The 12,292-nt window shown below is 37.3% G+C and overlaps 1 protein-coding gene across 5 annotated transcripts in view; it reads right to left on the reverse strand.

Moving 5' to 3' along the window:
* The window catches only part of NUP160 (nucleoporin 160), a 70,793-nt gene that overhangs the window by 37,452 nt on the left and 21,049 nt on the right, over nucleotides 1-12,292 (reverse strand). For 4 of the 5 annotated variants that reach the window (XM_037018841.2, XM_073216566.1, XM_073216564.1 and 1 more), the window contains 2 exons: nucleotides 1,464-1,541; nucleotides 1,122-1,219 (listed from right to left, as the gene is read on the reverse strand). In XM_037018841.2, coding sequence (XP_036874736.2) covers nucleotides 1,122-1,219; nucleotides 1,464-1,541 — 176 coding nt within the window. The remainder of the gene's footprint in view (nucleotides 1-1,121; nucleotides 1,220-1,463; nucleotides 1,542-12,292) is intronic. The other variant, XM_073216565.1, reaches the window with a different exon arrangement.

Here is a 12,292-nt window from a genome sequence, read left to right on the forward strand (position 1 = left end):
GTCTCAAAAAAAAAAAAAAGGAAGGAAACTTACTTGGTGGAGTCTGGTTTTATAGACATGCTCATGCTCTTACCAGTTTTAACAGGCACTCTCCTGAAATTAAAATTCTAAACACAAATTTACAAATAGCTAACTTTTATTTTGCATTTACTGTATGTTAGACATTATTCTAGGTGGTTTTAGATATTCATGTATACCTTATAACTTTGAAGGATGTATTACCCCCATTTTGCAGAGGTGAAAACTGAGACTTAGGATATCTCACAGTAAGTTGCACAACCAGATTTAAACTTTCATTTGACTTCAGCTCCTTTGTTTTTTACCCCTTTACTTGAATGCCCTCTATATGGAATACCCTCATATTTTGAGGTGTGGCTCAAGGTCAGTATGGGGGCAAGCATTCCTAGAATTCTGTTCTAGAATATAGGTTTATAAGGGACCTCTAAGGTGTAATTCATTTAGATTCAAGGACATGAAGGAATATTGCAAGGAATCCTGCACAGGTGTTTCAAGGATTACACAAGTGTTTATTGGTTTTTAAATGTATCTTGTAACTACTAAAAAATATTAAATACTATATATATTAAAAATTTGGATGAGGAAATATATCTAATATTAGATATTATCAATACATTATTATAATTTTATATTCACACTACCTTTGTTATATTGGAGTTCATTACCTTTTGAAAAAAGGGGTTTCCTGTTTTAAAAAAGTTTGAGAAGTTCTGTACTTGTGCACTCTATTTCTCATCTTATGACGAGGAAGCTGAGAACCCAAAGGGACTGCAGTATCTTTGGGAAGCTGTGGGTATTGGAAATAGCCTTTGCTCAGAAGCAAAGAAAACTCCCAGATTAGAAGTAGTTTGGATCTATGCTTATCTTTCCCAAGAAACACGGTGTGTTCTTTATCTTATTCCAACCCTAAAAATCTTCATTTGTCCTAAAAACAAAAAGTAAGAAACAACACAAAATACAAAAGACATTTCAGGAAATAGTCAACAACAGGCAAATCCAGCACTGAGTCCTACTTGACTTTTGGTTCTACATAAAAAAGCTCTCGTTTTCTTAGTGTGAGACTGCTTGGGTTGAGGTAGGAAGATGGAATATGTGACCCATACTGTTCAAAGTTGATATATTTCACAACTGTCTGGTTTTCAGCATCATGCCACAGGGCCCAGATATCCGTAGAGGTTAAGGCAAAGTCAATCAGTGTCTCCTAGGAGGAAATGTGATGGAAAAAAAAGGGTTAAAATAAGAAAGGGTAGTTTATGGAAACTTAAATTTGTATCAGCACATGAGGTAAATAGTAAAAGCACCACATGAATTTGGTAAAACCGAAATTAAATTGTTTGCATGCATTACTAAATATTCCATTTTAATATTTCAATCCCATTACAACATAGGTTAGCCAATGCTTCTTTCCCATACTTGTATGATATGCAAAGGATGATCCAACCCACCTGAGAAGTGAATAGTGAGGAAATGTGATCTAGACTATAGCGGCTATTCTCAGTGCTCACCAGTTGGAAAATGCAGAACTGTTAAAACACAAGTTGATCATTTATTACTTGAAGTAATCAACATGCTACTTTTCTAACTAAGAGTTATATTAACACTTAGAAAATAATTTTTGAAAAAGGTTGTAAAATACACAAAACATTTACTACCATAACCATTTTTAACTGCAGAGCCAGTTAAATACATTCACTTCATTGTGCAAATGATTTTCAAACCTTTTTTCTTCTTGCAAAACTGAAACTCTATACTCATCAAACAATTCCCCATTTCCCTCCCTACCCAGCTCCTGGCAACCACCACTTAAATTTTTGTCTCTATGACCTTGACTACTCTAGGCACTTTATATAAGTGGAATCATACAGTATTTGTCTTTTTGTGACTGTTTTATTTCACTTAGCACAACATCCTTAAGGTTTATCCATCTTGTAGCATGTATCAGAATTTCATTCCTTCTTAAAGCTGAATAACATTCAATTTCATGTACATACCACATTTTGTTCATCCACTCATCAGCCAATGAACACTGACAGGTTGCTTCTACCTTTTGGCTATTTTGAGTATCGCTGATTTGAACATGGGTGTACAAGTATCTCTGAGACCCTGCTCTGAATTCTCTTGGGTAGGTACCCAGAAGCAGAATGCTGGATCACAGGGTAATTCTATGATTAATTTTTTAAGTAACTGCCATACTGCTTTCCACAGTGGTTACACATTTCACATTCCCACCAACAATGCATAAGGGTTCCAATTTTTCTACATCGTTGTCAACACTTGCTCTTTTATTTTTTGATAGGAGCCGTCCTAATGGGTGGGAGACAGTATCTCATCATGTTCAGAAACCTGTCATTAAGTTTATATTTTTACCAAAGTACCAGAGATAATTTAAAATATATATGCAATACAAATCAACAGAAGTTAATCTTTATTAAAATACCCCATAAAAGAAATTTGTATTTGGTATGTAACTCCACTGTCAAAACAAAAAAAAATTCAAACTAAAAAGTAATGTTTGATGGATAAATATTTTCTTTTACTAAGAAAATTCACTATAAATTGATGAGTGACACTGATTCTGTCTTTATAACATAAGCAACTATCCACAGGAAGTACTAAAAGGAAAATATTCATGATTGTCCCTCTTGAGTAAAAAAAGAGGTGTATAAAATATAAAAAGGTATATGTAGTGTTCACATTCATCTTAGTCAAAGCTGTATTTTACAAGGTGCAGATCGCAATCTGTAAGTGGGACATGTATCAATTTAAGCAGGTCTCAACCAGCATTTTTGAAAAAAGGTATTGGAGTTCCTCACTCATAGTAAAGGTAAATGTTTCTATAAAGATATTCTTCATTACATGTTCACCATCACATATGCGAATACTAGGTAGCAATGCAAACGATCTTATTAAACACAAGTTGCAAAAATGCTAGTCTAGTGAAGTGCTTCTCAAACTGTACTAAAGGACCACTTACTAAAAGAAATTTCCAATGTTTCAGACTGATTTATTTATTTATTTTCTGGTTCTTCCTCTATTTTTTATTGTGCAGATATTTTAAAGGTTTTTTTTTCATTTCCTATCATTGATGTACAATTACACGAACAACATTGTGGTTACTAGACTCCCCCTATTATCAGGTCCCCACCACATACACCATTAAAGTCACTGTCCATCAGCATAGTAAGATGCTATAGAATCATTACTTGTCTTCTCTGTGTACTGCCTTCCTGTGTCCCCACCCTCCACATTATACATGCTAAATGTAATGCCACTTTCCCCCCCTTTATCCCTCCCTTCCCACCCATCCACCCCAGTCAGTCCCTTTCCCTTTGGTAACTGTTAGTCCATTCCTGGGTTCTGTGAGTCTGCTGTTGTTTTGTTCCTTCAGTTTTTGCTTTGTTCTTATACTCTATATTAGTCTTTCTTGACCTGGCTTATTTTACTGAGCATAATACCTTCCACCTCCATTCATGATGTTGCAAATGGTAGGATTTGTTTTCTTTTTATGACCTAATAATATTCCATTGTGTATAGGTACCACATCTTCTTTATCCATTCATCTACTGATGGACACTTAGGTTGTTTCCATATCTTGTCTATTGTAAATAGTGCTGTGATAAACATAGGGATGCATAAGTCTTTTCAAACTCGGTTCCTGCATTCCTAGGGTAAATTCCTAGAAATGGAATTCCAGGGTCAAGTGGTATTACTATTTTTAGTATTTTGAGGAACCCCCATACTGCTTTCCACAATGGTTGAACTAGTTTACATTCCCACCAGCAGTGTAGAAGGGTTCCCCTTTCTCCACATCCTCGCCAACATTTGTTGTTGTTTGTCTTTTGGATGTTGGCCATTCAAACTGGTGTTAGGTGGTATCTCATTGTGGTTTTAATTTGCATTTCTCTGATGATTAACGATGTGGAGCATCTTTTCATGTGCCTGTTGGCCATATGAATTTCTTCTTTGGAGAAGTGTCTGTCCAGATCCTCTGACCATTTTTTAATTGGATTATTTGCTTTTTGTTTGTTGAGGTGCATGAGCTCTTTATATAATTTGGATGCCAACCCCTTATTAGCTATATCATTTATGAATATATTCTCCCATACCGTAGGGTGTCTTTTTATTCTACTGATGGTGTCCTTTGCTGTACAGAAGCTTTTTAGTTTGATATAGTCCCACTTGTTCATTTTTACTTTTGTTTCCCTTGCCCACAGAGATAAGTTCAAGAAGAAGTTGCTCATGTTTATGTCCAAGAGATTTTTGCCTGTTTTTTTCTAATAGTTTTATGGTTTCATGACTTACATTCAGGTCTTTGATCCATTTCAAGTTTACTTTTGTGTATAGGGTTAGACAATAATCCAGTTTCATTCTCTTACATGTAGCTGTCCAGTTTTGCCAACACCAGGTATTGAAGAGGCTGTCATTTCCCCAGTGTATATCCATTACTCCTTTATCATATATTAATTGACCATATATGGTTGGGTTTATACCTGAGCTCGCTAGTCTGTTCCATTAGTCTACGGGTCTGTTCTTGTGCCAGTACCAAATTGTCTTGATTATTGTAGCTTTGTAGTAGAGCTTGAAGTCAGGGAGCGTAATTCCCCAGCTTTATTCTTCCTTCTCAGGATTGCTTTGGCTGTTCAGGGTCTTTTGTAGTTCCAAATGAATTTTAGAACTATTTGCTCTGGTTCATTGAAGAATGCTGTTGGTATTTTGACAGGGATTGCACTGAATCTGTTGATTGCTTTAGGCAGGATGGCCACTTTGACAATATTAATTCTTCCTATTCATGAGCACGGAATGTGTTTACATTTATTGGTATCTCCTTTAATTTCTCTCATGAGTGTCTTGTAGTTTTCAGAGTATAGGTCTTTCACTTTCTTGGTTAGGTTTACTCCTAGGTATTTTATTCTTTTTGATGCAATTGTGAATGGAATTGTTTTCCTGATTTCTCTTTCTGTTAGTTCATCGTTAGTGTATAGGAATGCAACAGACTTCTGTGTAGTAATTCAACTTTCCTGAATTCCAGATATTAGATCTAATAGTTTTAGAGTGTATTCTTTAGGGTATTTTTAATATACAATATCATGCCATCTGCAAACAGGGATGGTTTGACTTCTTCCTTACCAATATGGATGCCGTTTATTTCTCTGTGTTGTCTGATTGCCATGGCTAGGACCTCCAGAACTATGTTGAATAAAAGTGGGGAGAGTGCGCATCTTTGTCTTGTTCCCGATCTTACAGGAAAAGCTTTCAGCTTCTCGCTGTTAAGTATAATGTTGGCTGAGGGTCTGTCATATACGGCCTATATTATGTTGAGGTACTTGCCCTCTATACCCATTTTGTTGAGAGTCTTTATCATGAACGGATGTTGAATTTTGTCGAATGCTTTTTCAGGATCTATGGGGATAATCATTCGGTTTTTGTCCTTTTTGTTGATGAGGTGGATGATGTTGATGATGTTGTTCCATCCTTGCATCCCTGGGATGAGTCCCACTTGATCATAATGGATGATCTTTCTGATGTTTTCTTTTTTTTTTTGAAAGGGCATTTCTCATATTTATTGATCAAATGGTTCTTAACAACAATAAAATTCTGTATAGGGGGGTCAATGCTCAATGCACAGTCATTAATCCATCTCAAGCCTAGTTCTCTTCAGTCTCCAATCTTCTGAAGCATAACGAACAAGTTCTTATATGGTGAACAGTACAAGGGCATTCATCACAGAAACTTTCGGTTTTGATCACGCATTATGAACTATAAACAATCAGGTCAAATATGAATATTCGTTTGATTTTTATACTTGATTTATATGTGGATCCCACATTTCTCCCTTTATTATTATTATTATTTTTATTTCTAATAAACTGTTGAAGTGGTAGGTAGATGCAAGATAAAGGTAGAATACATAGTTTAGTGTTGTAAGAGAGCAATTGTAGATGATCAGGTGTGTGCCTGTAGACTATGTGCTAATCCGAGCTAGACAAGGGCAATAAAACATCCATGGATGCAGAAGCTTTCTCTCAACACAGGGGGTGGTGCTGAGGTTCTAAGCTTCACCACTGTTGTTCCCCAATTTCTCACCTGATGGCCCCCTGCAACTGTGCCTGTCTTAGGTTGTTCCTCCCTTGAGGAATCTTACCCATCTCTGGCTAACCAGTCATCTTCCGGGGCCATACAGGGAGATGTAAAGTTGGTAAGTGAGAGAGAAGCCATATTGTTTGAAAAGGTTAGCTTTTTATTTCTTTGCAGATTTATGCCCTGTGGCTTCTATGCCCAGCACTTGTCTCGAGGTATCTTTACCACCTGGAGGAATTATGATACTCGGTAAATTCGATATGAGGCACAAATTCTATTTAAGGGTTGTAATTAGAAAGGAAGAAGAAAAGCTATAGAGGAAGCATAAGGAAGAAAACATGGGAGGATTGATTATTTCTTTGACATATCTTCTTGTAGAGTACCTTAAGTATGTATAGGTTTTAAACTACTAACTTGCGCACACATATTAACATAATAGGAATACGGTGACATAAACAAAGCAAATCTATAATTACGACCCATCTCCAGTGAAGCCAAGAAAACCATTTAGGCACCATAGGCATTTGTGAAAATTAGTCTATGATATGATGGATATTGTCCAACTGTACTTGAACAGTCTGAGAAAAATCAGACAAATTAAAGCATCCCATTTCGGGAATCTGTTCACATCCCATATGTTCTTTTAACCGTAGATAGTCTATAGTCATGAGATTTTGGAGTGCTAAAACTTGCACCACTCCCAACTCCTGGTTGAGTTCCAACAGTACAGATCCGGTCAAATTCGTTGTCTCACTGTATGCACATGCCAGCCTAGACATCTCCCTCCTCATTCCTATGGCAAGTCCAGGAGACGGTGGGCTGGATGCAGCCACAACCGCAGCATCGTCCGGATCCCTGTGGAGGCTTTTTGATGATCATCCCCCGGCACAAGTCCTCCAGAGAGTGCTGCTGCCAGAAGCTCCTCCTCATATCGTATCTTAGGGCATTTTCTGGGTATCCAAGCTAGGCCTTGATCTTCTGCATAGAAACAAACAGACCCTTTGCCCACACGTTGACATGCCCTCTATACCACTGTGCAGAACTCATTGGAGGTCAGCACACAGTAACTGCTTTTTTTTTTTTTATTAAGAGAAAGGAATATTATCAGAAAAGAATACCTCCATAGCTGATCATCTGACACCCGTTAAGTAATCAACATTAAGGATATTTAAAGCATGCGTTGATCTTTGATTTACCAATAGTTTTATCCTACCAAGGAGTAATCCCCCTTTTCTTTCTTTTTTTTTAAAATTTTTAATCTACACTTACATGAAGAATACTATGTTTACTATGCTCTCCACTATATCAGGTCCCCCCTAACAACCACATTACGGTTACTGTCCATCAGCTTAGCAAAATGTTGTAGAGTCACTACTTGTCCTCTCTGTGTTGTGCAGCCCACCCTTCCCTTTCTCCCTCCCCCCATGCATGCTAATCTAAATACCCCCCTTCTTCTTCCCCCCCCCTTATCCCTCCCTGCCCACCCATCCTCCCCAGTTCCTTTCCCTTTGGTACCTGTTAGTCCATTTTTGGGTTCTGTAATTCCGCTGCTGTTTTGTTCCTTCAGTTTTTCCTTTGTTCCTCTACTCCTCAGATGAGTGAAATCATTTGGTATTTCTCTTTCTCCGCTTGGCTTATTTCACTGAGCATAATACTCTCCAGCTCCATCCATGTTGCTGCAAATGGTTGGATTTTTCCACTTCTTATGGATGAGTAGTATTCCATTGTGTATATATACCACATCTTCTTTATCCATTCATCTACCAATGGACATTTAGGTTGCTTCCAATTCTTGGCTATTGTAAATAGTGCTGCGATAAACATAGGGGTGTATCTGTCTTTCTCAAACTTGATTGCTGCGTTCTTAGGGTAAATTCCTAGGAGTGGAATTCCTGGGTCAAATGGTAGGTCTGTTTTGAGCATTTTGATGAACCTCCAAACTGCTTTCCACAATGGTTGAACTAATTTACATTCCCACCAGCAATGTAGGAGGGTTCCCCTTTCTCCACAGCCTCGCCAACATTTGTTGTTGTTTGTCTTTTGGATGGCAGCCATCCTTACTGGTGTGAGGTGATACCTCATTGTAGTTTTAATTTGCATTTCTCTGATAATTAGCAATGTGGAGCATCTTTTCAGGTGTCTCTTGGCCATCTGTATTTCTTTTTTAGAGAACTCTCTGTTCAGTTCATCTGTCCATTTTTTAATTGGGTTATTTGTTTTTTGTTTGTTGAGGCATGTGAGCTCTTTATATATTCTGGACGTCAAGCCTTTATCGGATCTGTCATTTTCAAATATATTCTCCCATACTATAGGGTTCCTTTTTGTTCTATTGATGGTGTCTTTCACTGTACAGAAGCTTTTCAGCTTAATGTAGTCCCACTTGCTCATTTTTGCTGTTGTTTTCCTTGCCTGGGGAGATATGTTCAAGAAGAGGTCACTCATGTTTATGTCTAAGAGGTTTTTGCCTATGTTTTTTTCCAAGAGTTTAATGGTTTCATGACTTACATTCAGGTCTTTGATCCATTTTGAGTTTACCTTTGTATATGGGGTTAGACAATGGTCCAGTTACATTCTGCTACATGTAGCTGTCCAGTTTTGCCAGCACCATCTGTTGAAGAGACTGTCATTTTGCCATTGTATGTCCATGGCTCCTTTATCAAATATTAATTCACCATATATGTTTGGGTTAATTTCTGGAGTCTCTAATCTGTTCCACTGGTCTGTGGCTCTGTTCTTGTGCCAGTACCAAATTGTCTTGATTACTATGGCTTTGTAGTAGAGCTTGAAGTTGGGGAGTGAGATCCCCACTACTTTATTCTTCTTTCTCAGGATTACTTTGGCTATTCGGGGTCTTTGGTGTTTCCATATGAATTTTTGAATTATTTGTTCCAATTCATTGAAGAATGTTGCTGGTAATTTGATAGGGATTGCATCAAATCTGTATATTTCTTTGGGCAGGATGGCCATTTTGACGATATTAATTCTTCCTAGCCATGAGCATAGGATGAGTTTCCATCTATTAGTGTCCCCTTTAATTTCTCTTAAGAGTGACTTGTAGTTTTCAGAGTATAAGTCTTTCACTTCTTTGGTTAGGTTTATTCCTAGGTATTTTATTCTTTTTGATGCAATGGTGAATGGAATTGTTTTCCTGATTTCTCTTTCTATTGATTCATTTTTAGTGTATAGGAAAGCTACAGATTTCTGTGTGTTAATTTTGTATCCTGTAACTTTGCTGTATTCTGATATCAGTTCTAGTAGTTTTGGAGTGGAGTCTTTAGGGTTTTTTATGTACAGTATCATATCATCTGCAAATAGTGACAGTTTAACTTCTTCTTTACCAGTCTGGATTCCTTGTATTTCTTTGTTTTGTCTGATTGCCATGGCTAGGACCTCCAGTACTATGTTAAATAACAGTGGGGAGAGTGGGCATCCCTGTCTGGTTCCCGATCTCAGAGGAAATGCTTTCAGCTTCTCACTGTTCAGTATAATGCTGGCTGTGGGTTTATCATATATGGCCTTTATTATGTTGAGGTACTTGCCCTCTATTCCCATTTTGCTGAGAGTTTTTATCATGAGTGGATGTTGAATTTTGTCAAATGGTTTTTCATCATCTATGGAGATGATCATGTGGTTTTTGTCTTTCTTTTTGTTGATGTGGTGGATGATGTTGATGGATTTTCGAATGTTGTACCATCCTTGCATCCCTGGGATGAACCGCACTTGGTCATGGTGTATGATCCTTTTGATATATCGTTGAATTCTGTTTGCTAATATTTTGTTGAGTATTTTTGCATCTACATTCATCAGGGATATTGGTCTGTAATTTTCTTTTTTGGTGGGGTCTTTGCCTGGTTTTGGTTTTAGGGTGATTTTGGCTTCATAGAATGAGCTTGGGAGTATTCCCTCTTCTTCTATTTTGTGGAACACTTTAAGGAGAATGGATATTATGTCTTCTCTGTGTGTCTGATAAAATTCCGAGGTAAATCCGTCCAGCCCCGGGGTTTAGTTCTTGAGTAGTTTTTTGATTACCATTTCAATTTCTTTGCTCCTAATGTGTTTGTTTAACTTTTGTGTTTCTTCCTTGGTCAGTCTTGGGAGGTTGTATTTTTCTAGGAAGTTGTCCATTTCTTCTATGTTTTCCAGCTTGTTGGCATATAGGTTTTCATAGTAGTCTTTAATAATTCTTTGTATTTCTGTGGAGTCTGTCGTGATTTTTCCATTCTCTTCTCTGATTATGTTGATTTGTGTTGATTCTCTTTTTCTCTTAATAAGTTTGGCTAGAGGCTTATCTATTTTGTTTATTTTCTCAAAGAACCAGCTCTTGGTTTTGTTGATTTTTGCTATTGTTTTATTCTTCTCAATTTTGTTTATTTCTTCTCTGATCTTTATTATGTCCCTCCTTCTGCTGACTTTAGGGCTCATTTGTTCTTCTTTTTTCAGTTTTGATAATTGTGATGTTAGACTATTCATTTGGGATTGTTCTTCCTTCTTCAAGTGTGCCTGGATTGCTATATACTTTCCTCTTAAGACTGCTTTCGCTGCGTCCCACAGAAGTTGGGGCTTAGTGTTGTTGTTGCCATTTGTTTCTATATATTCCTTGATCTCTATTTTGATTTGTTCATTAATCCATTGATTATTTAGTAGCATGTTGTTAAGCCTCCATGTGTTTGTGAGCCTTTTTGTTTTCTTTGTAGAATTTATTTCTAGTTTTATACCTTTGTGGTCTGAAAAATTGGTTGGTAGAATTTCAATATTTTGGAATTTACTGAGGCTCTTTTTGTGAGCTAGTATGTGGTCTATTCTGGAGAATGTTCCATGTGCACTTGAGAAGAATGTATATCCTGTTGCTTTTGGATGTAGAGTTCTATAGATGTCTATTAGGTCCATCTGTTCTAGTGTGTTGTTCAGTGCCTGTGTGTCCTTACTTATTTTCTGCCAGGCGGATTTATACTTTGGGGTGAGTGGTCTGTTGAAGTCTCCTAAAATGAATGCATTGCAGTCTATTTCCCTCTTTAGTTCTGTTAGTATTTGCTTCACATATGCTGGTGCTCCTGTGTTGGGTGCATATATATTTAGAATGGTTATATCCTCTTGTTGGACTGAGCCCTTTATCATTATGTAGTGTCCTTCTTTATCTCTTGTTACTTTCTTTGTTTTGAAGTCTATTTTGTCTGATATTAGTACTGCAACCCCTGCTTTCTTCTCACTGTTGTTTGCCTGAAATATGTTTTTCCATCCCTTGACTTTTAGTATATGCTTATCTTTGGGTTTAAGGTGAGTTTCTTGTATGCAGCATATAGATGGGTCTTGCTTTTTTATCCATGCTATTACTCTGTGTCTTTTGATTGGTGCATTAAGTCCATTTACATTTAGGGTGACTATTGACAGATATGTACTTATTGCCATTGCAGGCTTTAGATTCATGGTTACCAAAGGTTCAAGGTTAGGTTCTTTAGTATCTTACTGCCTAACTTAGCTCACTTATTGAGCTGTTATATACACTGTCTGGAGATTCTTTCCTTCTCTCCCTTCTTATTCCTCCTCCTCCATTCTTCATATGTTGTGTGTTTTGTTCTGTGTTTTTTTTAGGGGTGCTCCCATCTAGAGCAGTCCCTGTAGGATTCCCTGTAGAGGTGGTTTGTGGGAAGCAAATTCCCTCAGCTTTTGCTTGTCTGGGAGTTGTTTAATCCTGCCATCATATTTAAATGATAGTCGTGCTGGGTACAGTATCCTTGGTTCAAGGCCCTTATGTTTCATTGAATTAAGTATATCATGCCATTCTCTTCTGGCCTGTAGGGTTTCTTTCAAGAAGTCTGATGTTAGCCTGATGGGTTTTCCTTTATAGGTGAACTTTTTCTCTCTAGCTGCCTTTAAAACTCTTTCCTTGTCCTTGATCCTTGCCATTTTAATTATTATGTGTCTTGTTGTTGTCCTCCTTGGATCCTTTCTGTTGGGGGTTCTGTGTATTTCCGTGGTCTGTTCGATTATTTCCTTCCCCAGTTTGGGGAAGTTTTCAGCAATTATTTCTTCAAAGAGACTTTCTATCCCTTCTCCTCTTACTTCTTCTTCTGGTACCCCTATAATACGAATATTTTTCCTTTTGGATTGGTCATATAGTTCTCTTAGTGTTGTTTCATTCCTGGAGATCCTTTTAACTCTCTCTATGTCAGCTTCTATATGTTCCTGTTCTCTGGTT

Source organism: Manis javanica, chromosome 11 (genome assembly GCF_040802235.1).
Source record: "Manis javanica isolate MJ-LG chromosome 11, MJ_LKY, whole genome shotgun sequence".
NCBI lineage: Eukaryota > Metazoa > Chordata > Mammalia > Pholidota > Manidae > Manis > Manis javanica.